Source organism: Grus americana, chromosome 11, assembly GCF_028858705.1.
Source record: "Grus americana isolate bGruAme1 chromosome 11, bGruAme1.mat, whole genome shotgun sequence".
NCBI classification, from domain to species: Eukaryota; Metazoa; Chordata; class Aves; order Gruiformes; family Gruidae; genus Grus; species Grus americana.
Genome location: NC_072862.1, coordinates 5,133,942 through 5,161,302, shown reverse-complemented (window position 1 = coordinate 5,161,302; position 27,361 = coordinate 5,133,942). Strand labels below are relative to the sequence as shown.

The following is a 27,361-nucleotide window of genomic DNA, read 5'->3' as shown; positions in this document are numbered from 1 at the left end:
CACATTTAAAGCCCTTTCTCCCACCCGTGTCTCAGAGCAGAGCACCAGGCTGGACACGGGGCCACGCAGGTGCACAGACACCCACCTGCCCGCCCCAGGGATGCTGCACCTGGGAGGTGCAAGCAGGACATCTCCTGCTGTATTTAGCTCGGCTGGCTCGGCCAGCCCATTCCGCTGCCTGCTCGCAGACCTGGGGAGAGTGGAAGGAAACAACGTACCGGCCAGCTGAACCAGACCCCGGGAGGTCAAGCACTGCAGCACGGCTTCTCGGAGATGACACGTGCACCTGAGGCAAGTCCACTTGTCTCCTGGCACGGGAGCATCTCGCAGAGACCTGCGCTAACGCCGCAGCCGCAGACTCCGGCTCCTGACTCCAGACTCCCTCCCAGCGGTGATGATTTTGCAGCCTGGGTGGGAGGAAGGTGCTGGGGTGGGTAGTCCTGGTGCAGAGCACAGCCCCCCCTTCTCCAGCAGCAAGGTACGTACGGCTTCGGAAATAATCCAGTCTTCATTAACTTGTCAAATTAGGAAATTGAGAGCTGTCAAAGTGTAGCAAAGATTGGAGGTGGCTTTTATAGCAAGCCATGGGATCTCCCACTGTTTGTCTAATCTAATTTCCTCGTTGTCCTAAGAGAATCATTACAAGAGAGGAAAGAGAGGGAGAAGTGAGAGATGAAGACGTGAATGGTTTCCAGCTGAAAGCACCTCCCTTTTGTGTGCGGGTGCAGGCGAGAGGGTTTGTATCAGCTGCTCAGGATCAGTAATTTTCCTCTGTCACAGTCATGTTTGTGTTTTAAGACAACTCTTAAGCTTCATCTCCTCTGGTCAATCCCGCCATAGAAAAAATACAAAAAGTGATTTCTTTCGTACTCTCATCAACTGGCAAAGGCAGAGCATTGACTGAGCCCCTTCTGACCCGTGGAGCTTTTGTGTTCCTCGCTCTGAAGTATTTAGTTAATTATTACCAAGGAGAGCGTGCCAACCTGTCCTGAACCTGCCACGCTAAAATAAAAGTGCATAGAAGACCGAGCAAAGCCCATAGCATGAAGCGGCTTTAAATCGAAGACGCTTTGATGCGCTCCTCCACAGCAATGCAGCAGCATTGCTAAGGCACATCACACCACCTAAAAGCACCTTTGCCTCTGCTTGCTCCTGCTCCCCCCCATGCTCTTTTTCAACACCACTCTCCAAAACAAAACTCCACAAGCATCTCCACGGTACAAATAAACCATGGACCAAAATAATTCACTCTGGTATGTCTCTCATTTCCAGGTCCACTTTGCAAAGGCAATTAAAAAACCCCAACAGTACCAAGTGAGAGCCCAGCAGAGAGAAGCCTTAATGTGCAACCACAGCCCGTTTCAGTGCGTGCGAATGGTGCGAGTGCCTGGTGGGGAAACCCCACGTGCTTCGTGTGATCTTTCCAACACAGGTAGCTCAGAGGGGAGGGAGATGCTGCTGTGTGCGGAGTAACCGTGGTGGAAACCCTCCTCCCTTCAGAGGAGGCACGACCGGGTTGTGCAAAGGCACGCGTGGCTGAGCCGGCAGCCCCAGCACCACCGCTGCAGCAGGAGGGCAAAGGATTTCTTCTCTGGGTGGCAAACACTCCTGTCCTCCAGCATTGGCTTTTAAGAAGGCAGCACCAGGGAGTCTTCTGAAAAAGCAAGAAGTGAAGCAGAACATCTCAAGCCTCTGCAGCTGAGATGAACCCCTAGAGCAACCAGCTGCTGCAACAGCAGAGAGAGAACAACCTGTCCAATGACAGCAGCAAAACCAAATAAGTTAAGAGTTGATACCATCTTTGGTGGAGAGTGAAAGGTTAAAACTGTATCAGCAACTGGTTGGGGATAGGCTTTTGAGGCAAAGTCCATTCCCTGCCTGCTAATTGTTATGTTTTCCAAAGATTTCATCAACTAAGTTGTGTTCAACAAACTGCTATTTAATTACCAGAGTAGAATCCCATTAATTAGCTATTCCCAGAAGACAGTCCTTCATCCCTGTTAAGTGAAATTCCCAGCTAATCCCTCCTACAGCAGCTGTCTCACAGCCTGGGGAGCCACAGAGAGCTATTAGAGATGCCCCCAAAGTTGGGAGGAATGATCAGAGCTCAGCCCGTGCCTGCTGCCAGCGGCCGTCTTCAGCCCTGGGAAGGCACAAACCAGCACAAGAAGCTCAATACTCAGAAGTAAAAAACTATTCCTCTTACCATTTCTCAGCTGTCTCTCCTGACTCCCTTTGTCCCAGCTGCTTCAGCCACAGCCCAGTGACTCCTCTCCCCCTAGGGATGGTGCTGCTGCTCCATCCTCGTGCTGCATCTGCAAAGTCCATGCAAGAGGCCAGCAGCTCTCCTCCAGCCAGCTCACCACCATCCTCCACTTACCACCACACAGCATCAAAGTCTTCCCCAGGAAGATGCTGTGAGCACTTTTACAAGGTGCTGTGAACATTTCTGAAGCCAACCCAAGATCTCCCTCTACTTCTCATCTCACCTGGCTTCCCAGGAGAGAGGCTAAAATGATCCCCACGTGCCAGTAACTCTGCACCGGCAGACCTGGGTGGCAGGACAGGTGTATCAAGGATATGAAATTCCTACAAAATTCGTAAAACCAGCCAGGCTAAAGACGACAAGTGCTGAAGCTCCATGAAAGGCTCGAGTATGACCTGCCCCAAGGGCAGTATCCCAGTGTGGGCAAGAACTGGCCAGGGCTCTTGACCTCCCTGAGGGGGAAGCAGGTTTCTTTAATTTTCCTAATACAGCAATCTGGAGTTTCTTTGCTGTCCATCACCATGGAAGTTAAATGTTTTAATTTTATGTTGAAATGCCAGCAGAAATTCATTTTAATACGAAGTTGTAGACTCTTTGATATCTATCTACACAATTTAGATAATTTTTAAGTAGGGAGGGGGGGTGAAATTCAATCAAGTTCAATAAAACAGATTTCCAGGTGAAAATAATATATATTTAAAAGACTAAAAAAATTAACTGTTCAACATCATTCGGTATAAATGCATCTGTGCTACAAAGATCAGTAAGGATGAAAGGATAGTTCAAAAATTCTACAAAGTCTTTAAATTAAGGGTAGCAAAATTCCAATATGCAATTTGTCACGTTCCTGTAAACTTGCATTACCCATTTTGATTCAAGCACAGTTTTGGATTGTGGCATACGATATGCTGAATTTTAGTCAGAAGATATCTGTCAACCCAGATTCTAATAATAACAATTATCATCAGAATTAAGCCATACAGACAAATCCCTAATTGTATAGACTAGAGATTGAGAATAATGAAAACCTGACAACAGTTCATAATGTGGACTTTGGTTATCGACATGCAGCTTTCCTATCCTATAGCTAGGATAAAGTCTCTTTCAACCTCTATCCATTGTTCAAACAGAGAGATCTTTTATATTCAAGTGCCAAGCAAGGCAACTACATAAAAATAATTTCCTTCAATAGGATGAATAAAGTAATACCTTCAATTGGCATGTTCCAGTGACATTACCAGATCGGCCGCTTCTGCCAGCGGATCCAACTTCTATTCTTCAAGCCTTAGATCTAAGTCACAGTGGTAAAAATTGATGTAAGCAAGGCTATCTGGGGTGCTTCATATACTGCCACTGCAATGTGAATTGAAAAATGTCATATAATCAAACTGGCAATAGTCTCTATGCTTTTTTATTTTGAAACCTCAATCTAACTGCAACTCAGAAAACCTCAAGTATTAACTGAATACATACAAGAGACACTACTACTAAACTTCAGAGCTCCTTTCTGACTTAATAACATGCAAAAAAAAGTTTAAAAATATTTTTAATCTATGAAGAAAACAGATAGCTTCAAAGAAAAGAAATTTTACTGAAAAATACACAAGGTTAAAAAAAGCAGGAACAGTAACATTTCATCTCAGAAAGCAATTACAGAAGCAAGACATTTGGATTTTAGAAAATTTGTTTAATTAATAATGCTCATTAACTGCACAGTTTTCATTCATAAATACAGATGAAGTCATAAAAAACTCTAATGTGCGATTCTTATTTTTAAATTTATTTTATTTTCATGGCTGCCTCTTAATATACGAAAGATGTGGAAATCAGTGCAACTTGAACAGTTGCCAAAGAAAAACCTCTTAACAATGAAGTAATGCTCAGTGGACCATACATTCATCTCTACCTTGCAACTTCTTCTTATAAAAGAAACTTTACGAATCTTTGGTAGTATATTAAAACAAACCAACACCTCAAAGAGCTAATATAGACAAATAATTAAAGATTAACACATTATGTATTCATGCTCATGCTGCAACACAAAATTGATTTCTTTTGTTTGTTTGTTTTGCTGTTTTACAAGGTCACTTAGGAAGTCATGATGGCTTGAAACTACATACGATGGGACCTCTTCCTTTGCCCTCAAGTCAACAGCAGTTCCGATACTGACCTTGGTGGGTGTAGGCGGGGGCCTGAAATACTCACAGAAATGTGAGGGGTGGATCCAGTTAGACTAATGCATTAGAAGTGATTCATGACACTTTTTCATGAATGTACAGAAAAATATCATAAGAAAGCATACAATATAAAAACATTTAAAAAAATCCATCCCCTCTTATTTAAGAGAGGTGTGGAGTTTGCAGGATTTCCTACTGAAGGACGTCTCATTCTAGTCTGAACAGGGGCTCTTGAAATCACTACAATTAAAACACTCGTTAACATCATCCCACAGAGGGTTAGTCCCAATATAAATACGTTCTCTTTAGTCGTTCGTTTAGTGAACGCTTTACTATTTACTTTTACAGCATGTGCGCCGTTGTCAGTGCAAGACCAGATTACATTGAATATTAGAATAAATGCAGTGCAATTTCTTTCTCTCTTGGGACAAAACCAGTGAGTAAATCTTAACGTGATAGGAATGTTTTAAAATGAAGATTGAAAACACGTTTCACCAAGCCAGTATTCCTCTATGTACAGCACATCTAGGAAAAGCAGCATACCATCTCTGTGCACGTTTGCGTTTAACTAAGTACAGTACAGAAGAAATGAAAGCCTTCTATCTTAATGAAACAGGAATAAATACAAACTGATTGAAAAAAAAAAACCCACAAGTGGCCAAAATATCTTTTTAAAGAAACAGTGAAAAATTTAAAAAAAAAAAAAAAAGCAAAAAACAACCACAAAAGAAACCCAACAACCAAACCAGAAGTAATGAATTGCATATTTAGCGGTCAAGGCACTTGGTTTTCCTCCTTTTCCCGGTTTGAAACCCAAACAGGCCACTGTATGTAATGATTCTACAGGGCTTCCACCATCCCTCTACTCGTCCGGACCACCTCAAAACACCAAATAACAATGAATGAACTTGGCTCTTAATGTTTTCCCCGTCGGCCTTCAAAAGCATGATGCTCTCTGTGTGCTAAGGAAGAGAGAAGAAAAGAAAGAATAAAAGAAGATGTAAACTTTGCTGAGGAGCGAAAAAGATTAAAAGAGAAAACAATATATAAGTAGTCAAGGAAAATACAACATGCCAATGAATGATATTTGGGAATACACTATTCTGATAATATATTTATATAGAGCCTAAGAGAAGAGATCCCTTAAAATCCTGACTGTAAAAAGTTCCTCTAAATGAATACTTAAATTGAACAGCAAGTAGTTTTAAGAGTTATCAAGAGATTTGTCTCACTCATTTTACAAACTGGGCATATTAAACAGGAAACCAAATATATTCTACAAATAAACTAAAAATATCTTATTTTTTGAATGGTAACTTTTACACTGAAAGGACAAAACCACATTTTTGAAGTAATAGTTTTAATGCAATGAGAGATGCTACACTTCCAAATGGTTAATGATGAATCAGGCAGGCTATTCCCTACCAGCAGCTTGTTTCCTCTAACGAAGACGGAAGTTAACAGTACACAATACTTACATTTATAGAACACCGCTTTAAAAGATGTGTGTGGCAGAAGTTTATGTATCTTTTCTAAAACTTTTGCTTCACTTGCTAAAGAGGCATTCACATTCCAGACTTGCACAACATCTTCACGGTCACGAACGCTGACGCTAACCCCTATTACTTCATCATCTGCACAGAAGAGGAAGCGTCATTAAAGAATACCTTAAAAGTGAGACATGTCTAATTTGATACTTATGTATTATGAAACAGCGCCCAAAAGCTGAACAAACTGAAGAAATGAAGACGAGCAATCTCCAGCGAGAATACCAAGGTTCAAACCAGACAAAATAGTTACCAGAAAGGAACAAACACTGTATTTATAGAAGCTATTGGAAATATTACCTCACGGTGGTTTTAATAAAGGGACATAGGATTATTCATCTTTGCTATTAGCCCTTATCCTTGATTAGGAGGGAATCACAAGACTCCCTTCAGTAAGGTTAATGATATAAACTACTAAAGGCAATTTACCTACAGTAATGGCTATAAGCAAAAATGGGGGAGTGAAGGTGAAACAACTAAAACCCCGGGAGCAGCACCTGGAGGAGATCAAACACCAGCTTTTCCACACTTAACTCTTGTTTTCCTTTACATTTTGTCAAGGCAGCAACAGGGGAGGAAAAAAAAAAAAAAAGGGTAAAAAAAAAAAAGACAATAAAGCCAGGGTCAGGCTGCTGCTGCCAGTGTTGGTAAGTCCACGCTTCGCTGACGAAGCCGGTTTTGGTGTGAAATTCTCAGGATGCAGCTTCGTGGAGCGCCCAGCCTACGGCCATGCTGCGGCTGGGAGCGCTGGCTGCCTCCAGCGGTGACCTCCACGACGCAGCCGCACCGTGCATCCTAAGGAAGGGGTCGGTAACGATAACGCAAAGGTGGTGTCAAGAGCACAGGGCCAAGGGGAAAAACTGCCTCTGCAGACAGCAGATTGTCATGCATTTGCTTAAAGCGACCCCGAGACCACGCTATCAGTATGAAGGGCAGGAACACTCCCGTCTTGACACCAACTCGATTACGCATATTAAGGATTTTGAAAAACAACTGTTCGAAATATCTCTCGCAGCTCAAAGATTTGAGGTTTGTATTCTGTATCTTCCAATTCTGAAAACTGACAAGGCAATGAGAGAAATATGTTATTTGAGAAACTCATTCAACAAAACTTTTCTAGAAAAAATAAAGCCACCAAGGTGAACGTACCAGCAGCAGCCTACTGCAGTACGCCTGCCCTACCGTGTTAGCTAGGTGGAAGAGAAACTGCTTGAAAGGTTTTTGCTGAACTGCTCTGCGAACCTGAGAAACTCAATTCTTTTCTCTGGAATGATAAAGCAGTGAAGGAACACTCCTAAAGCGATATTCCCATCACTGCAACAGCCAGTTTGATCAGATATTCATGCTTAGGAGAGAAGGAAATATGGTCAAAAGAAGTGATGGAAAAGTGTCATGTTAAACTGAAAAGTTAAGATTAATAACCAGTTCCCAGAACACCTTCCCTCTACGCCAATGGATCAGCAGGTTCATTATTCACTTCACCCAGAAGCAAGAAATAGTTCTGTAACTGAACCTTAACACATTAAACGGCCACAGACTCCTACTCGCTTTTCATGACTAAGAAGCAGCATTTGATGATCTATCCTAAGCCAGCGAGCGTTCACAGCCCCTTCCCGGAGTCCATTTCCAAATGACACGTGCAAGCTTGCAAGCCTAGAGAAGATATTTATTCTGAAAGCAACTTTGTTAAATTATTACCTCTGACCAAAATCACGTGCGAGCTTCTGGATGATTAATGCCTGTTTTCCAGTAAACCAGCAAGGTATTTTAAGAATATTTATGTAATTTCAATTGACCTAAGCAGTATTTTTAAGCAATAATGAAAATACTGCTTCTGGATAGAGTGCTACCCTGGGATTTAGGAGAGCCAGGTTTGTATTATGGCCCTGCTACGGGCTTTTAATGGCACCACAGGCAAACCACGCAGCTTCCCTCGGCTTCAGGTCTGCACTAGAGCTTCCCCTGACAACTCCTAGCCCTGTTAGGAGAACCAAGAGAGACCTTGGGGGCTAACAGCGGCATCTATCGAATTTATTGCTTCCAACACTGGTGGTACGAGCAATCTAATACGAAATTCTAATTCGGGGTTCCAGAGTCCTGGCATTGTAGAATTAACGTTAATGATTTGAATGCTGGCTAACAGATAGACATTCAACAACTAGAAACCCTGCTGGCTTCCCAGGGATGCAAGCTGCTGAGCTTGAGTCTTGTGCTAAGACAGCCAGAATACCTTGTCTTCACAATGGGTATGAATATCATTTCCAGCCCTGTGCCCCATTTTAAGCAGCGCTTCCATGTTCTCTATTCAAACTCAGTGTTTCTCATGCTAGCCTCAATCATTTTTAAAAGTTACCTGCTGCACAACAGTCTGTAAACTGCTCTCCAATAGTTGCTAACAGCAGCTCTTTCCAAACTGCAGCCTAAGGAGGGGGAAAAAAGGTTACAGTTGCATTATTCTTTTTTAATTTAAAAGTTAGGTTTGCTAGCTCACTTTTGAGTGCATTCTCTTCCTGAAGTTGTCTAGACCAAAAAAAAAAAAACCCCACATTTATTGTAAGTACACGCTGTGTTATATAATTAATTTCTTCAATACAGTTGGAGCAAAAATTTAGGCCCTGAAAATACATACCGTTACACAGAATTGTTCTAAAAAGTATTTTAAATATTTAACAATAGGTTTACCTTCGCTATATCCATGTCCATGACTCATCCCAAATGCACTAGTTAATGTAAAGCACGAAAGTAAATTTGTCCCAACAATGTCCCATGATAAAAGACCATAAGGCTCCACTTGTGATCATTTGTTTCTACAGAAAAGAATTACTAACCACTTTAAGTACCTGAAAACCCTACCAGTAAGTTAAATTGATGTAAATTTAAACATCTCTAATTTGCCTTGACTATGAAATAAGTCCATCTTTCAACAAATTCAAATGCTCACTAGAGAATTAAAACGGGGGGAGCTATCCGCCACTTTTCTTTGGCAGATTACACTTTTGGCTAATAACACTGTGGTTTGCTTTTGACACTTGTTATCACCTAAGCCCATACAAAACTTCAAATGCGTCAGGACCAAAGCAGTGCTCCAAGGTATGGGTTTACAGGGACAGAATATTTTATTTATTTATTGAAAGAACCCATTAGCATTGTTATTTGTCTATATCACCGTAATGACTTTCTCATATACTACTTGATAGGACAAGGGATAATGGTTTGAAACTAAGAGGGGAGCTTCAGGCTAGATATAAGGAAGAACTTTTATCTGATGAGGGGGGTGAAACACTGGCACAGGTTCCCCAGAGGCCGTAGATGCCCCATCCCTGGAAACATTCAAGGTCAGGTTGGACAGGGCTCTGAGAAACCTGATGTAGTTGAAGATGTCCCTGCTCATTGCAGGGAGAGTGGATTAGGTGACCTTTAAAGGTCCCTTCCAACCCAAACCATTCTGTGATTCTATGATACTTTTAAGGAATGTCTTTTCCGCTATATGAAGTTATCTTGACTTTCCGTACTATGAAAAACCTCAACATATCAAACGCACCAGGTTAAAGCAAAAAGCAAGCAGCCACAAAGATGGCAAACCAACTGTTTTAATGGTGGTTTCTGAGTACTCCTAAGCCATCTTCTAGAATAACAAGAGATTTCTGTGACTCATTATCTCGTAATCCAACCCATCATACAAAGCTGTGCTATGGGAAGGGCCATCTGATGCTCCCGAGGCAGGTTGAAGACGTCAGCATGACATCCTCTGACGCGGTGCCTTTCGCCCGCCAGCAGAACAGCTCACACCTCGATGGCGGGACTGACCAGGCACACTCATTCCCAGGCACAGCGCTCACTACTGTGAGTTGTCCCAATGGTCACAAGGGTAGGAAGCACTTCACCCAGTAGTAAGCAGTCGCAGGATCAGGCTTATGAGGGTTTAAAAAGTATTAGTTTTCATATTAAAAGTTGGCATACAGAAGCGTCACCGTACACGTGCAACAACGTTTAAGTGTCAGTATTTTGTCAGCCAGTTTTTCATACCACTTGAAAGATTTATATCTTTCGAAAAAACTACATTTTCCTCCTTCTACACCCTCACCAAGAGCTGCTATAGCGTATCATCTTTTTTGAGTTAGGTCTGTACAAGATGGCTCATCTTAGCCAAGGAGATGCTGTGTGCATGTGACAAAGAATGAATAAAAAAAAAAAAGAGAGAAACAGGCATAAAGGTATTATTTATGCTATTGACAGAGGCACTAAAAGTTGACTGAAGTTAACCTTCAATTAAACCTTTCAGAAGTGACCTGGGACATGTAGTACATAGCTTGAGAGATCCAGAAGTACCTTCATCTAAAAAAGAGTCTGTCATTCAGCCTCTGAAAAACAGGGCCTCTGAGGTCCCTAAATTCACCACCTAGTAACGCAGGCCCCCCAATCCATTTGTCACTTCTGACAAGCTTCACACCTTGGATTATAAGGGGAAAAAGAAAAATTCAGTCTTTTGTGATCCCTTGGGACTGCAGGGGAGGAAAGCTGCAATTCACATATGGGGAAAAAGCCCAAAGGCAAAAATCAATTAACTTTTGCCTGAAATTTCAAGTATCATCTTTCAGCATTTAATGCCTTCTGCAAGGCTGTCACATTTTTCTGACACTTCACTTCTTGTGTTTAAAGGCCTGATCCAGAACACACTTAACACACAAACACCACGCGTGAAGAGGTCAAATCTCCTCACCTTGACAGTTCATGGGAGAAGTTACTCACATACGTTTGATTAGGGGTGCAAAGAAAAAACCAATTGTTTCAGCAGGCCTAGAAAAACAACATGTCTGAACAGATTTTCTCTTTCACATTTTTAAATTAAAAAAAAAAAAAAAAAAAATAGAGAAAATCCTAAGCAGCACTACAGCTTCATGAGATGCACACAAGGTGATCTGACAACTCACTGTTGCCAAAGGGGATTATCCCACTCTTCTCCTTTACACCCTATATCCATCAAAAACCTCTCCTGGTCATACACTCAAATTAAAAATAAAATAAATAGGAAACTACTTCTGAGATCAGAGTGCATTAAGCTGGCTCACAATACAGTCCAATGAGCACTGAAGCTAGTGCAAGCGGTATCAGGAAAGAACGAGCAAGGTATTGCCCCTTCCAGCGGGAGCAAGCCACGCGAAGGGATTAGCTATCGGTGGAAACAACGCCTTGGTCCATGTTTGGCTACAGAAAGTCACAGCGCTACTCACAGCCACGCATAGGCGCAAACAAGGAATGCCAAGCAGAAATAGTCCTCCTGAGATTAGGAACATCTCAGTGAAACTCTGAAAGTTGTGCTGGACTGTGTGGACTTTTGAAGAGCATTACTGTGGTTCAGGCTACAGTTTAGCACATAATATTATCAGGAAAAGATTTTTATATTTTTCTCTGCATGCCTGTAAGCAGTCTTGATAACACAGGTGATTATGAAATAACTGTGTTTCCAAATGGAAATGGAGTATAACACTGCAGCCTTCATCTGCTTGATAATACAGCAACAAGGGTTATCAAGAGCGAGTGAGATGGAATTACCTAAAAAGAAACTTCCGCTCATTGTCTTAAAAAAAAAAAAAAAAGGTTACGGACATTAAAATAATGTTTGGTTGTTGTGTTGGGTGATTTCAGAACTGAAAAGCTTTACAACAGCTTTATTAGATGGAGTTTAAAGAACACCCCTTACTGAACAATGTCTAAGTACAAGGTCAATATAACGTACCGTACTTTCTTTAGGAACCTTCATTTTCCATATACCTCCTTTGGCATTGCTTTCTTCTTCCCTGGTTATGGGAAATAGATCAGTAAAATAAACATTCAAATCTAGATAAACCTATGTTTGGGGTTTAATTTTCCCAGAAAAATACCATTTGAAAGGCAATTACTAATTCCAGGTAGCATGACTCAAGCTACGACTTCTGACATCAGAGATAATTCTTTCATTGTTCATATGAAGTGTATCTCTCAACACCTAATCCTTTTCTTAAGTTTTGTGTGTTGGAAAATACCTACATTTTCCTTGACTACAGACCATCTCCGAAGTGGTTGCACACTATATGGGAACAAGCCACAAAGGAATTTTATGTTTTACTATGGTAACCTTTTATTTTGGAAAAAAACTCTGGCTTCTTTTTTTTTTTTCTCTCCACAGAAGCAGCTTATTACTCTCAAGTTTATCCAGTTTAACAAAAGAACTGTGAACACTTCATTTCAGTTTTCTGACAGCTAGAAATTAATTGCCCTTATTAAAAGAAAGGCTGAAGCTGCCCAGGGTCAGGGCAGATATAACCATTAAATTGCCTCATAATGACAAATGCACAATGTACAAACCTGTGAGCTTCAAGTTTATTCTGTCACAATTCTTTTTATAAGATTTTAAATTAGGGTTCTAGTTTCCTGTTAAAAGACTGTAATAGCAAAGTTTAAGAAATAACCTAAAATTCATCTTTGGAATATCTAAGTCCAGTATAAGATTTATAGAGATTCCCCAGGGTCAATGTTCTCCAGACAAACACTGGGGAAAGGAGGGGGGGAAACTTTGGAAGGACATCTTCAAAAGTCTGCAGTCCTCAATTCTTACTTCAGAATTTGGGTTTCCTCCTAAAAAAACCAACGCTGCAATTAGCCGGCGTGCTGTAACTGTCATCTGAGAAAAGCTTCTTGGCTGTAATTACCGAAAAGTTAGTGGGTTACTGATGAGATCAACCTCTTGCAATCCCTTTCCAAAAATACAGCATCTACGTTTACTTACAGTCTTAACACCAACGTAGTATTTTCAGACAAGAACTTTGCATTTCACACCTTTAATAGTCACTTGCCAAATCAAAGCTAAAAATAGAAAAAAACCAAACCCCAAAACGTTCTCACTCATCCTTAAAGAGATGAAGATCTGCACACAATGGCCCAGTTGTTTTACACAGACACCAACATTTCTTTCAAATCCAATTCAGCTATCCTGACCAGACACAGTATTTTTAGAACAATAATGTAGACCTTCGGATGCATTTCACTTGAGAAAGTTATTTACTTCTTCAGTAGATCAGGACAGAAACCCCCTGTCGTAAGTCACCACCCAGTTAGACATACTACAATCAAGTTAAAGAAGAACCCTAATCCAATCACAATCTATGCAAACGATGCCAAAGAGATCAAAACTCTTCAGAAAGTGCTTTGGCTATCCAATTAAGATGTGACAGAACTGCACCAGGAAGAAGGCATGCAAAATTCAATTTCTGAAAGGGAAACCTCAATAATTTACACTTTATTCCATTACTATCCTACAATCAAGTAGGAATTTGTGCAATGAATCACTTCATAATGCCTTAAGTTAGTTTTAATCCAAGGTATATATGCATTTATATGCTTTTGTACAGGTGGAGAACAGTTAAGGACCATCAGTCATTTGCATCATTATTACACTAGCTTCAGTGGAAACAAAGAGATTTGCAAGTTAAAAGTAATGCGAATAGAAGTAACATATTCTGTGTATTCTTGAATTGACATTCAGAGACAATTTATTAATTTCTATTTCATAATTTAATTTCCTTCTTACATTTATGTTCAGAGGTGGACAATTAAGTTACAGTCTGTGTTTTTAATAAAGACTCTTCAGTACAAGTCACTTTTAAGCTTAACAAGATCCTTCGGATACTTCTTTCGTAGGTCTCTGAAGTTCAGGCGTTTGCAGACAACAGAAACAAGACACTCCTGTCCCACGCCTGCCTCCTTTCACCACTTCAAGGTTTTTTCACTGCCCATTCCCAGAAACGTCTAATGATAACATACGTACCAAAGCGGCCGCCTTTCTCCGCGCATTAAATGGTAACTACATCTCAGAGGCAGATTTGTCACAGGAGGAATGTTGTTGTAGACACTCCAGAAATCCTTAAAAAGAAGAAACGCTAGCTGCATTAACACAAAAGAGTAAGTTTCATGCAGATTTACTTCCTTGTTCATTGTCTCTAAAACAATTACATGTCCTGCTCCTAGAGAACTGGCACCTTCCACAATATAATAAAATGCTCTGAAAAGAACTTGTTGAAGTTTCACTTCTACTTTTCTTTTTATTTTAGATGACAGTTCTGCATAAGGTGAAGGTAGAAAGAAGGGAAGCAGTTGAATTGTGGATTACTTTAGAATCCAAGTCCTTAGGAATATAGAGAAAAAAAAAAATCATCAAAATGAGTTATACTAAGTATATCAGAACAAACCAGTACATAAAACTGTCTTAGCATAATAAAAATCTGTGCTTATATCAAATATCCACCTTGTTTCACTTAAGACTAGTCTAAAACTTCATTATGATTATCTTGAGTTACAAAACCACCACAAACAATAATTCTGTTGAACTAAATGCCTAACCAGCAATCCAACTACTTTGTCTAAATGACAGTGAAGAGTTTCAACCAGATGCAAAGAACTTGAGATGCACATATTAACACAGGGATGGGGGAGAAATTAGAAGATCCAAGTTACCAGGAACCATCAGATTACTTCCCAGCATTTCTGCTGGTAAAAGCAGCAGTTCTCATGCATGTCTGGGGTGGACAAAGGCACCCAAAAGCAGTGGTGAGCAACAGGGAGGGATCATTGAAAGATCCCAATCCCCTTTCTTCTTTATCCAACAGCTGGGAATAAGAAAGGATTTTTAAAGACTTCTGTTGCATCAACAGACAGTGATGCAATATTAAGCATTAGTACAACTCATTAAGTATTATCTAATACTTATTCATTAGCATAACTTTAGAAACAAGGATTGCAACATTATGTGATAAAATGTTGTGGCCGTTGGCAATTCTCCCTACCAGCCATTACCCAGTCACAAGAAGAGAGAGACGACTATTAAAAATATAAAAAATTGGTGTGAAACACCCATTTCAACTTTCATCTTACTCTTACCTGACCATGTGCCAAAAGCCTAAAGCTACCTACAGAAGTAGAAGGAGAGGAGCTACGCCAGCCGTTGGCTGCGACAATATTGGAGAGCTCTTGTGTCCCGAGCCAGGGACTTTGTTTGGAAGGCTTGGGTTTTCCAACATCCTTCAGGCAGTGCAGACTGGCATTTCTCATTGACTAGCTACTGCCCATGAAGGTCAGTGATGAAGTTAATGAAGATTTTGGGTTTGCCCCCCCAAGGAAGATCATATTTTGCCTATGATAGCACAGTAAGACACATTATGGGCCACGCTGCTGGCTTCTGATAACCTCATCCAGATCATGAGTCTTCCCAGAGGGCCTGTAGGACTTTTTTGTATTTTAAACCCCAACCTGATGAGAAGAAAACCTCAAGTTTTTCAGCCAATAAAACCTAATCGTTTAAATAATGAAGGTTAGATTCAGAGTGGGAAGACAGGTAACACCAGATACTGTGTGCACCAGTCCGTGGGCTTAACCTGTCCTTTTCTCAACAGGAACCATTGCAGCAGTTCTGAAACAAATCCACTTCCGTTGTCAACTTTAAATTCAGAGCATCACTTCATTGCGTGACTGATGGGGACATTCTGCTGACAGGGAGAGGTGAGAAGGAACCTCTCCCAGGGGTCTGCAGCACACCTCCATCCTTTCTGCCCAAGTACTTTACTTCCACTGATAACCTCATCTCCAGAGATATCCAAAAGCCAATTTGTTTCAAAGGCCAATTAGCTGGGAAGAAACATCTCATGCAATGTAACAAGTTGTGCAGAGGTTAATGAGAAAGGCTTATTTAAAACTTCAGTGGATCACTACGGCTGGGTTCCTTCAAAGAGGAGGTTTTGGCATTACCCTAGAATTTCAGAGATTTAGTGAACAAGAGTCAGCTTAGCGTTAAGGAGAGACAAATACCAATCCATTATACTTCACGCTAACTGTGGTATTAAAACAGAAATGCAATTTTACCCACAAGAGATGCCCACTGCTCGACACTGGCAGGGGATACAGAGACATATACAAGTATTGCATGATTTAAAAGCACTTTAATTCAAGTTAGTTTGCTAGAATTTTTTAAAAATTCACGCTCAAGGAGAAAAAGAAAAAACCCACAAGCTGTAACTTTTAGTCTTTGTGTAATGATTTTCTGTATTAAGAAAATAAAGAAAAGACAGGAAAAATATTTAAAATACATCAAGTATAACAATCCAATGGAGGCAGAAGTAGAAACTCAGGAAAGTTTAAGAAGAGGGGGCTTGTCCAATCAATCCAATATACTTTCTCCTTTCCTGGTCTGGAAAGCCAAGTTAAATTCAAACAACGATGAAGTAATACCACACACAACCAGCAACACTCACATTTCATGCCACAGGTAAGCAAAGCTGCAACTGTGACTCATTCATATGAGGAAAAATGAAATTTAAGGTACGAAGTTACGTTAATAACATGTGGCAACTCCTATAGCAAAGCTATACACCTTACCTGTACTGTTTGCACTGTATAAATCTTCTTCAAATTTGATGCGCATTCAGCTGCTGTCGTCCCAGGAAGTGACCTTGAAAACAAAGTAGAGATTAATAAAAATATTTATTTTATCAAGGAAGTAGAAGGGAGATGGATGGGGAAGTGAATCATATGAGTGTGAAATTGAAATATTCACATGTCAAAGCTGCATAATAAGCTCCAATTACAATTACCATGAATCATTTAAAGATGGGAATTCAGAGAATCACAGGATTGTTCAGGTTGGAAAGGACCTTAAAGATCTCCTAGATCCAACCCCTCTGCCATGGGCAGGGACACCCTCCGCCAGCCCAGGTTGCTCAAAGCCCCATCCAGCCTGGATCTGAACACTTCATGTGCTTTTATACTTTTGTGTAAGTTGAGATGTTTTGTAAAATATTTCGATTAAATAGGTGAATTAGGAGTTTTAAACCAAGAATAACAGCGCTCCTTCTAATGGCCACCCCACACCCTTCTGCTGTCAGGCATCAAAAAAAAATTTCTGCAGTTCCAACGGGAAGGGCTGTCAGTGTGGGACCGCGAGCTCCGATCCTGCGCTTCTTTTTCACTGTATTTATATAACCCAGAACCCACTTTGAGCGTTTTAACATACTCTCAAGTATTTCATACCTTTTTTTTTTTTTTTTAGGAGGAAAAAAAAAAAAAAAAAGCATCCACAGAGTTTACCTAGCGAACTCTAACTACGTCCTCAGCAGCCGCCGCCGCCCGGAGCACACACCACTAGGTGGCAGAGGCGCACAGCGCAGGCAGCGGGGCAGGCAGCGGGGCAGGCAGCGGGGCAGGCAGCGGGGCAGGCAGCGGGGCAGGCAGCGGGGCAGGCAGCGGGGCAGGCAGCGGGGCAGGCAGCGGGGCAGGCAGCGGGGCAGGCAGCGGGGCAGGCAGCGGGGCAGGCAGCGGGGCAGGGTTCACAGGCCCTGGTCACGCTTAAGCCTGTGTCAGGCTCCTCAGTATCCCGCAGCGGATGGGGGACGCGTGTGTGAGCGGATGAGGAGACCAAGTCCCAAAGGACGGCTCGCTCTTCTGGTGCTGTGAGCCATATAACCCAACACGTGCAGGAAACCTCTGGAGACTTCAGGCAGCTCTTCCACCACCAGCATTTATTTCTTCAAGGCATGTCTACTGCCAGCACCTCCCATAAAGCCGAGAGGTCCTCGGGTTGGTTTCATCGCCAGAGTTCAGGGTTACACTGATGTACGCCGGGCACAGTTTAGCTTTTCTAGCTCACCCTCATACTGACTATTCCCAATCCCCACCTGGAGCTGCTCTTTAGGCACACACAGCGCCAACTGCACCCCGTCATCTCAAAGGTTTTTTCCAACCTAAATGATTCTATAATTCTGTTTATACCCTTCATCACAACTCTTCAGTGGATGCGATGCGGGACAGCGCATCCACATCCTCAGGCATCACCGGCTCCCCTCACTGTGCTGATGGCACATTATAGCACCCATCTTACAATTCCCAGCACACGCCCCCACAGGCAGTTTGGGGGGAAATGAGGTCAAAATTGCTAAGGCACACTCAGTTTGTTAGAACTGGAGACATTCACCCCCCTTCAGAAGCTGAAGTAGTATTTCTAAAGAAAAATGAAGATCAAAGACAAAGCAATCTCCCATTGCATCTCAGAAAAGGAAACAAAAATGTGTGGAATGACTAAAACTGGAAACAGAAGCAACAGAGAAGATTTAAGGAAACAGAAGGAAAAAAAGAAAAAAACCCAAAGAAAAAAAACCACAACAGTTGTTGCTCAGGTACCTGCTGAAGAAAGGATAAGGGCAAACCAGATCTCTGTAACCTTCCCATCAATGTGGCTGTATGCCCTGATACATCTCATCAGCATGAAACATGGCCAGGAAAACACTGGAGTAACTCGCAGTTGTTACAAATATGAGTCAGGCTCTGGGGCACAAACTAATATTCATGTAAAGGAAGAAATTTAATATGCAAAACTACTGAAACAGCATTACATCTTCAAAACTTTAATAATAGCTACAATGGTTTTTGAAGGCTTCTATCAAAACATACGCAAAACCAGCGGAGAAATCCCTCCCTCCCAACTTTTTCAGTATAGAACAGAAAAACTAACTTCTATTTTACTATTTGCCTGTTAATCACTAGACATAAAACTGTATTGCAATGGTGGAACTGATGAGAAAAGAGTGTTACATGTCCAAATTTCAAAAATCACTTTAACTAGAGGCTATAAAACCAAGCAAATAAAACCCCGAGAAATCGCTGTGGTACGGGTTCTAGTCCTGTGGCTCACGAACTATGAAACTTGAAAACAACAACAAACAAGAGTTTCATCAACCTGCTCAAAAGGAATTATCATAGTAAGGGGGGGTTGGGGGGGTGGCTTTGGGGTTTTTTCCACTCTACACTCAGCATTAAGGAAGGAAAAGAGAAATTCACAGTATTTAACAGAAAGAGTCAGTCAGAGGGCTTTTGAATGCACCAAAAAATAAAAGTAGTAAGTTAAGACAGACAGAAAACTTAGCAGGTGATTTAACTGTGTTTGTCAGAAGGGAGTAGTGGATTTGCAACAAACTACCACTTGTTTTTAGCTTGTTGCTGACAGAAGTAGCACCTCTCTACTAAGCTTTGCCTGAGATCACTTTGCCTGTTGGTGTCTCCCACCACTGTCCAAGATATTACTTCTCTCAGGCACTACTTCTGCCAGTTTGCTAACTTAACCAGTACATATGGGGTTAACTTTGTTGTACAACGTATAGTATCATCGCTCTCTATACTCACACTGATACTGCCACGGAGATGCTGCGATAGTAAGGCATATTCAAATAAAAGATTAAAATCTGTTCTCGAATGATAGCCTTCAAAGGTTATCTAGATAATCATGGTAGCCATTTAGCAAATTCAATGCCACTTAGAAGAGCAGCTAAGAAAGAAAGACAGAATATTCCACTCCAAGGTCATGAAATGGTTCATTTTGATAGTTTCTCTGGAAAACGTTATTTGCAACTATGTGACCAGCCAGCAGAAAACACCAACCAACCAGCAAATTATCTGTTTTAAAGTTAAGGTGAGTGACCATTTATTTCTAGTAGCCTGCCTGGCAAGTGCTCCGTGCCCACAAGATTACATGGCATTGTTTTAGCCTTTCACCCAGCTCTGGAAAGTATCAGTGATTTATGGGTATGAGCATGGACCCCCAGACTTTTTTTTGAAAAAAGAAAAAAAAGGTACCGCAAATGATAAAATGATGACATATATAAATTTAAAAGTTTCAGGATCATTTGCTGCAGAAATTACATCTGCACAAATTTGCTTTAATGGATGAGTATAAGGCAAAGACAGTATTTTAAATCACAGACAGAGGAAAAAGCCAAGAATTTCCTGCAAAATTACAGATTGCTGACAAATCTGAACCACAGCGTTCTGTGATAGCCACCCATAAACTCAGCAGATCAGCACAGGTGACAACTGAGTCATTTTTGTGCCTTGAAACCCACAAAACTGTGATTTTTAATTTTTAACTGAGTATACAGAATAAGTTTAGATTAGAGAAATGGCAGATGACTTCCAAATGAATTAACCTGTAGAAATTTCTATTTCTGTAACTCTTCCAACAAACACACTATAAGCTAGGAGTAGTAAGATGGTTGTGTACTTTACTAAAATCCTTTCTTGTGTACTTTGCTAAAATCCTCAATACACGTGCTACTACAGAACAGGAACCCCACAAATACCGACCCTTAACATGAAGCTATTACAAGATTCCTCCCTTTTGGACAATTTTACTATCATCAACAATAAAATTAATCCAATATGCCATACTGAACTGTCAATTATTGCCATGGTGAACAATTCATTTCCAAGTAACTCAACAGACACTGCAAATCCCCGCGAGCAGGCTAACGGGAGAGAACACGGGGTCACAGCACCAGCCAGGCACCGACAGTTCTTCTGGGGCTGGGCACCGTTGCTCTGTCACCACATCACCTGCAAACACACATCCGGGCTCCCCACGGAGAGTCTGCACATGAAAACAGTCACCCGTTCTCCTGCTCAGCCTGTATTGCACCCTGTGATGCAACTTTTCCACATCTTCAGAACATTTAAGGGAGAAATTTTAGCGCAATATGAGGAATAACCGAGTTGCCTCACCGCGCAGCACCTCAGCGTAAACCGCATGGGCACCAGTTAAAAGTGGAACATGGAAACAGGAATAACCTACGCGAACTGAATCCCAATGCCAGCTCGTTTTGCTACTCCGTCTTTATTCCAGTATGAATAAAGAACAAAGGATACAAAGATAAATTCCATTGTTTTATCCATGAATAAACCTCCAGGTGGTTGTGCTTATGTTAATGTCTGATGCTGAACTGTAGCTCTTCTGTTTCCCCACAAAGAATTAAGGATAGAAGTTTTTTTCATATGTGCTCACACTGGCCTTTGTTCCCCAGTGGGAATCTAATTGTGGCTTTAGTGGGAGCTTTAAAAGCTGCTGAGCACTTTAGAAAATACCACTGTAAGTGCTCAGCCACAACTGCTTTTGGTATAAATAAGCAAAATATTTACTTACAAAGCATAAACTCAAAAACATGCTGTGGCAGCTAAATAAATCTGGTAATCCATTCTGAATACAAAGACTGATTTCAAGCCAAAGCCTGTCAAAACGCATTTACCAGGTTGAATGTTCTTATAATATTAACCATCATTTTTCATTGTAAGCCACCTACACAGAAGCTTTAATAGATGAAATAGATGATCCTAGATAAATAAGATTTTGCTATAGGGTAAAAAAGGAAATTAAGTTTAATTTCAAATATCTGATGTGTTCAGTTATGAAGATTCACAGTTATCATGAAAATGGTTCAGTTATCAGAATTTATCTACTAAACTTTATTTACATAGAATTCTTCAGCATACATGCAGGGAGAAAAATCAGCACGTAAGCATATGTTTACATAAGAGTGTTTTCACTTTCCTGGAGTAGACTAATAACACCACATTACATTTGACAATGTTTATAAACATATTCTTCCTCTCAGAAAGATACAGAAGAATTAAACTATTCTTGCAACGGAAACAAAATTACCTAAAAAGCACTCTTGGAAGTCAGGCAAGAGACAAGGCAGGCAGGCCATGATCCTGCAACACGCGCTGCTGCACGCTCAGACTTCCCTGGAAGCGAGCGCATCTTTGACAAGGTTTATCTAGAAATGAGACTTCTCTACCAGGCTTTTGTGTGATCTGTGCTCAATTTCCGATAGCGCTGATTTGTACAGAAGGGCGCTGGTATTTTTCTCGCTGTTGACTGAAAGCGGTCTGTCAGCAACGCTGGCAGCTCGGCTGCAGTTAGACCTTCAAAAGATGTCTTTTTGCAAGGACATGCTACATCTTCATTATTGCACGTGCACACGTTGGACCGAAAACTGTTACCACTGACAAAGCCTCAGGCTTCTCATTGTGAGGCTGAAAAATCCGACAGCTACTAGTACTAGTGTGTTCCCTCAGTTATTTAGGTCGGGAAAGGCTTACTTGGTGTAGCATTAAGCATAAGATGGCATGCAATACCCAGGCTAAACAACAGTCATGATCTGCAAGGTTTACAAAGTAGGATATTTGCACCTTGTCCACATGCACATCAAAAAGGATAATCAGCTTCCCAGCTTTGTATTTACACAAAGATTGCACCCAGATCCACAACCCCAAATCCCATTAAGGGATGGTTTCAAGTGCCTAACATGGCTTGTTATCCAGGACATCCCAGCCATTGATGGCCATCTCACCTGACTTCTCCTTTTATACAATCCCGGTGTTAAATGCACTGCACAACATGAATATAGCAACCAGATTTGTAATCCTTGGTTTTAATTTGCTATATTCAGTGATACATATTGACCCTTTGTTGCAAAAAAAGGAAAGACTACATAGTGTAACAAAAACTAGACAGGCACTCTTTCCTTTCAAAGCCAGAGGCCACTATAAGCAGAACCCCACAGCCTCACCAAGATCAGCACAAGTGCTAAGAGCCACCAGCATGAATCAGCTTCCCAAGGTGGCACCAAAGGCATCTGCAAGACCTGCTGAAATTCCCCACGCCCCGTAATGTCACTGCATGCGAAAGTACTATGAATGAGACACGTAGGTATGAACTGGGAAACCTGCAGAACAGACAAACAAACCAGCAGATCTAAACTCCTGGTTTCAAAACTTTTAGTGCATGACCTTAAAACATTTTAACAGTTAAAAAGGAAATCTTGTCTCTCTTAAGCGAAAAACACCTGACAGCTTCTCTGAAACTGCTGACCTGCGAGCATTTGAAGATCATAGATGGGATCTTATCTGTCAGAGTGGTGAATAATATTCTCCCAAGCACTTTCATCATGCTCACTTTCCCATAGCACACAGAGGGTAAGATAGCAGAGAGCGATATCAGATGGTTACTATTTTAGACACACATACCAAGAAAGGCTTAGCACTTACGGGAAATGCAGATGCCCTGTGACACGTGTGAGATAATGGCAATGAACCAGAACACGGTCACAGGATCCCAGCCTCCAGATGTTCGGCCTGTGCCAAGGCATTCACAGAAACGAGTGCTGATGTAGATAAAACAAAGGCATTTACTTCTAAAGCAGGAGATGTACCGAGTGACACCATGATAAAAGCAAGGTCGTGAACCCCAAGGGAATCACTTGGTAGCATATCACTAGTTGCTATAGAAAGTACTGCTTTGCTGACGGATATTTATTTTAACAGTGTGACTTAATGAAAAGATACATTTTGGAGATGTTAAAGTGTATGTCATGGATCTCTCTCACAGTAGTTTAATAGAAAAAGATAACTACATACCCATCTCAACATCTGTTTTATCCATCTCAACATCTATTTATCCTTAAGCATCACTTCTTCCTGCTTTTCAGTCCAAGTACGGAGTCAAATGTAGTAGCAGTAAAAAAAAAAATCAATACCATCTCATGAGGAAACATCACTGCTCCACACTAGGTGTTACTAAAGTAAGTTAAAAAAGTGACCACAGTTATCTTCCATGGAAAGTCCATCCCATACAAGCCTAAGCAATGATCCCTCCATCAAATCCGCGTGGGTGTACCAATAAATGTGACAGCCACTTCTGTGGGGCTGTGTAGGGAGACACGAACCTCTGTACACTGCAGTAAATTAAGTTCACAGTTGCATCTCTTGTGTGCTTTTTAATGCCTTCAGTGGTTTTTAAATGTATGAAGCATGCCTTGTTTGCTGTTATTCCCTGTCATTATTCTATTGCTGCTGCTGGTAAACAAAACAGTGTTTTGAGTATATGTGGTCCCACTTTCTCCCCCTCCTTATGCATACACTCTAGGTCTTATAAGTTAAGGAACAACAATAATACCAATTAAATGAACTTTTACGTGATCAGAAAGAAGGGGAAAAAATATCACTAGAACAACTGAATTTTAAGAGTCTAAATTACAGTGGAACCAAGACTTAGGGGAAAAAAAAAAACCATGATGTATCTCAGGAACTTGAAATGGATTTTAACTTCCAATGTTGATTACAAAAGATACACATGCTTATCTCCACATGGCTTGTGTGAACAAACAGATCTGTGTGGTAGCTTGCTTCAACAGCAGTCCAAACTGTGCTTTTTAAAAACAAAGAGAAAACACAGTTCAGATCCTGACCACAACTACGTCATGAGTTCAAAAGGATTAACCAAAAATAATTTGTGGGGTTATTTATAAGATTTGATTTGAAGGACCTGAGAACATTTGTGTGCTTTCAACAGTTTTTGCCACTTCTCTGTCATGAGTTGAAAAGTTACAAAAAAAAAAAAAAAAAAAAAAAAAGAAGAGAATTTTACCAATAGTATAAGGCAGTATGTTCAGTGGCAGAAAGGCTTGGGGGGAGAAGGGGGGCGAGGGGGGAAGAAGAGGAGAAATACAACAGAAAATTGAGAAAAGGGAGACGTAGAAGATGAAAAACAAGATGCCAGAAAACACACACTAGAAAAACAATAATGAATTCTGATTTTAAACTTTCTATCCGAGTTTCGACTTTGGTACTTTTCCCCTGTGCCTAGCTGTACCCACCACGGGGCTGAGCTCCCTTCGCAGCAGCTCTCCATGACCGTTAGAGACTAAAACTTCAAGCCCAGGAAATCTAATGTGACTAGACGAACATTGCAGTTAATTCATAAGTTTTAGCTAATCCTTCAAAACAGACCACTTCAGACTTTAAGAACTGATCATCCACGGGAGTCAAACCTGACTATTAAAGTTTTAAAATCCGATGTGTCATGATCGGGTCGGTGGGACTTGGTCCATTTGGGGCAGGGACATCAGGGACAGCCCAGCCATGTACAAACACCGCAGCAGCAAAGCATAACCTTTAGCCTTCTATTTCTGGGGCTTGCAAGCGTCATGTCTAAATTTAGAATTTAAAACACCACCGACGTTGCCTGAATCAACGTACACCCGTTGAACTACAAAACCGAAAGTGTTTCCGAAACCCACTTCGCGAACTAACTCCCAGCACACGCTCCCCCTCGGCTGGGGAGAGGCATCATCCGGCCGTGGTGCCGAGCCCCGTCGCACCGGCACTTTTCCCATACGCAGCCCAACATGAATTTCCCGGTGTCCAATCTGTTCCACGAGCAAAACTGCTAAAGAGCAGAGATGCTTTCCACGGGCGGATTTGGGGGGGGTGGGGTGTGTTTCCTTTTTTTTTTTTTAGCTCCCCGCCGCCCCCCCGGCCCCCACTCACTTGTCCAGCCAGAAGGTCCAGGGCGAGTGGAGCGGCAGCCCCGCCGGCTCAGCCGCCTGCCCGCCCCGCCGGCCCCGGCCGCCCGCCGCCTCCCGCTCTCCGCCGCGGCGCTCGGGGGGGCTGAGCGCCATCTCCCTGGCCGGGGCGGGGGGGCGAGGGGCGGGCCGGGAGGCGGGGAGGGACGAGGACGGGGAGCCGGGCAAGGGGAGGGACGCTGGCGGGGGATGGAGGGGGGTGAGCGGGGACGAGGGACAGGAGAGCGGGACGCGTCCGCAGGGCCAAGGGGGCCACTGGGCCAAGGGGTGGTGGGAAGGACAGACGGGGGTGGATGGGTGAGGACAGAGCGACAGGAACGGAGCGGAGGGCACAGGCAGCTCCAGAAAGGGGCCCTGCCCCAGGCCCACCGTGCCCAGCACACGTGCTCACCACCCACATCCCTGCCCCTCCTGCGGGCACAGCGGAGGGGAAGCGTGGATCTGCTTCCTTAGATCTTTACGAGGAGTCGCGTTTGGGTGGGCAGGGTACCCGATGCCACCGTCCTGCACCGAGACCCCTGCCAGCGCCCCTCTCTGCACGTATCCCACCGCAGAGCTGATGAGGCTCTGGGGCTGCATTTCTGAAGGCAACAACCTTTGGGCTCAGTTTGGCTTGGCAGTGCTAACCAGAAAACTAAATCTCTCTAAAAACCCAAATTTTACGACACAAAACCCTTGCGTGTTCACTAAATGGAGGGATGAGTACCATGCAAACTAACCATGGATGGAGACAATAACGCAACAATGAACCTTTCCAGACTTGGGTGCAGATAATTTATGTGTCTTATCTTCTCTACAGCCTATTTAATTTACATGCTTGGTTTTACAGGGAGATGTTCCTCATAATCCAGCATGGACATGTGCTAAACCCCTCACGTTATTTTTATAATAGTATTTTTAAAGTTAAGACTCTCCCCAGTGGGACTATGCACAGTAGTAAAGTTAAACACCCACATAAGCGATAGCAGGATCGGAGACCATGAATCACATAGGTTTCCTTGCAAGCACATTTAGTAGGATGAATAATTTTATATATACTTCATCCTAAAAGAAAAATCAATAAAGACACACTCCTTTAAAGAAATAAAAATCTAACAGTAAGAAAGGGCAGAGATCACCCATAAAAAGCAGTCTGTACAGTGACAATGAAGAAACAAAAGAACTTAATGATTATGTTGTGCAGATGGAAAATGCTAACTGCTAAGCCAAATCAAATAAGATCTGGGAAACCAGTTGCACCATCTCTTGCAATTTAATTTACTCCTCTTTAAATAGAAGGCAAGATAATGACTGTTTGGGAAAGCTGGGAATCTAAAAATTCATTGGTATGCTCACTCCAAGCTTTCTCTCTATTTTAATAGTGAGCCCACCAAAAATGTTAATCCTGAAAAAACCCCACAATATATGGCTATATCTAGGCACAGATTTTCTCAGAAGTCCTGGAGAAGACAGGAGGAGAGGAGGAGAGTGCTAATTTCTTACGACCCTAAAGGGCCACATCTTGCCTCCATAACTGCCGTTGGCAGCCTCCATGCCTAACACATTTTTCGTGTCCTTCTGCTGAGGTTGCCAGTGAAGTATTAATTTTTGGATATGCAGTAGAAATAAGGAAACCCACTGGAAAAAAGGCCAAACCCACTAGAGTATATTACAAAAACTAACCGTGGATCCAGCACCTGCCTCTGATGGGAGCCACACGCTTCAGTGAAAACCTCCAGATTCCATTATCAGAGAGCTGCTCATCATTTAAAACATTATAGCTCAGGTTGAAAACAAATTATTCTGTTATAAACAATCTGAGCTGCAAGGAACAACACAGAAGTACAACCCCCACACCTCCAAGATATGGAGTGGGTACCAGGCAGCAAAGCCTGTATCATTATTCCAAATGAGACATGTAAAGCCTCCGTTTATTTCTTGTTTACATCAGTAAATACCAGGCTTCACAGTGGCACAAGGTACGTTGTGGGAATCTCAACTAACAGTAAATTAATCTGGTTGTGGAGGAAGGGCAATCACAGGATGCATTGAATTAGCACATCCTTTGCCTACAGAGATTTCTAAGAAGTCGTGACACAGAGGCAAAAAACAAGCCTCCTGAGATGGATCTCACAAGGAAAAATGATCGTGAGTGCGGCATCCTGATTCTACTTAGCTGCC

General features: G+C 42.0%; 1 protein-coding gene across 2 annotated transcripts; it reads right to left on the bottom strand.

The window, feature by feature from the left end:
* Positions 1-3,932: 3,932 nt before the first annotated feature.
* Positions 3,933-25,320, bottom strand: EIF4E3 (eukaryotic translation initiation factor 4E family member 3). 2 transcript variants are annotated; one of them, XM_054838534.1, is made up of 8 exons: positions 25,167-25,226; positions 23,256-23,315; positions 16,395-16,467; positions 13,795-13,889; positions 11,728-11,788; positions 8,344-8,410; positions 5,922-6,077; positions 3,933-5,405 (listed from the first exon to the last, which is right to left on the bottom strand). In XM_054838534.1, exons 4-8 carry the CDS (start codon positions 13,818-13,820, stop codon positions 5,359-5,361), a joined length of 357 nt encoding a protein of 118 aa, XP_054694509.1. In that variant the 5' UTR covers positions 13,821-13,889; positions 16,395-16,467; positions 23,256-23,315; positions 25,167-25,226; the 3' UTR covers positions 3,933-5,358. The 2 variants fall into 2 exon arrangements, with proteins under 2 accessions (XP_054694509.1, XP_054694508.1); XM_054838533.1 differs by lacking the exon at positions 23,256-23,315 and having other exon boundaries at positions 25,167-25,320.
* Positions 25,321-27,361: the final 2,041 nt, after the last annotated feature.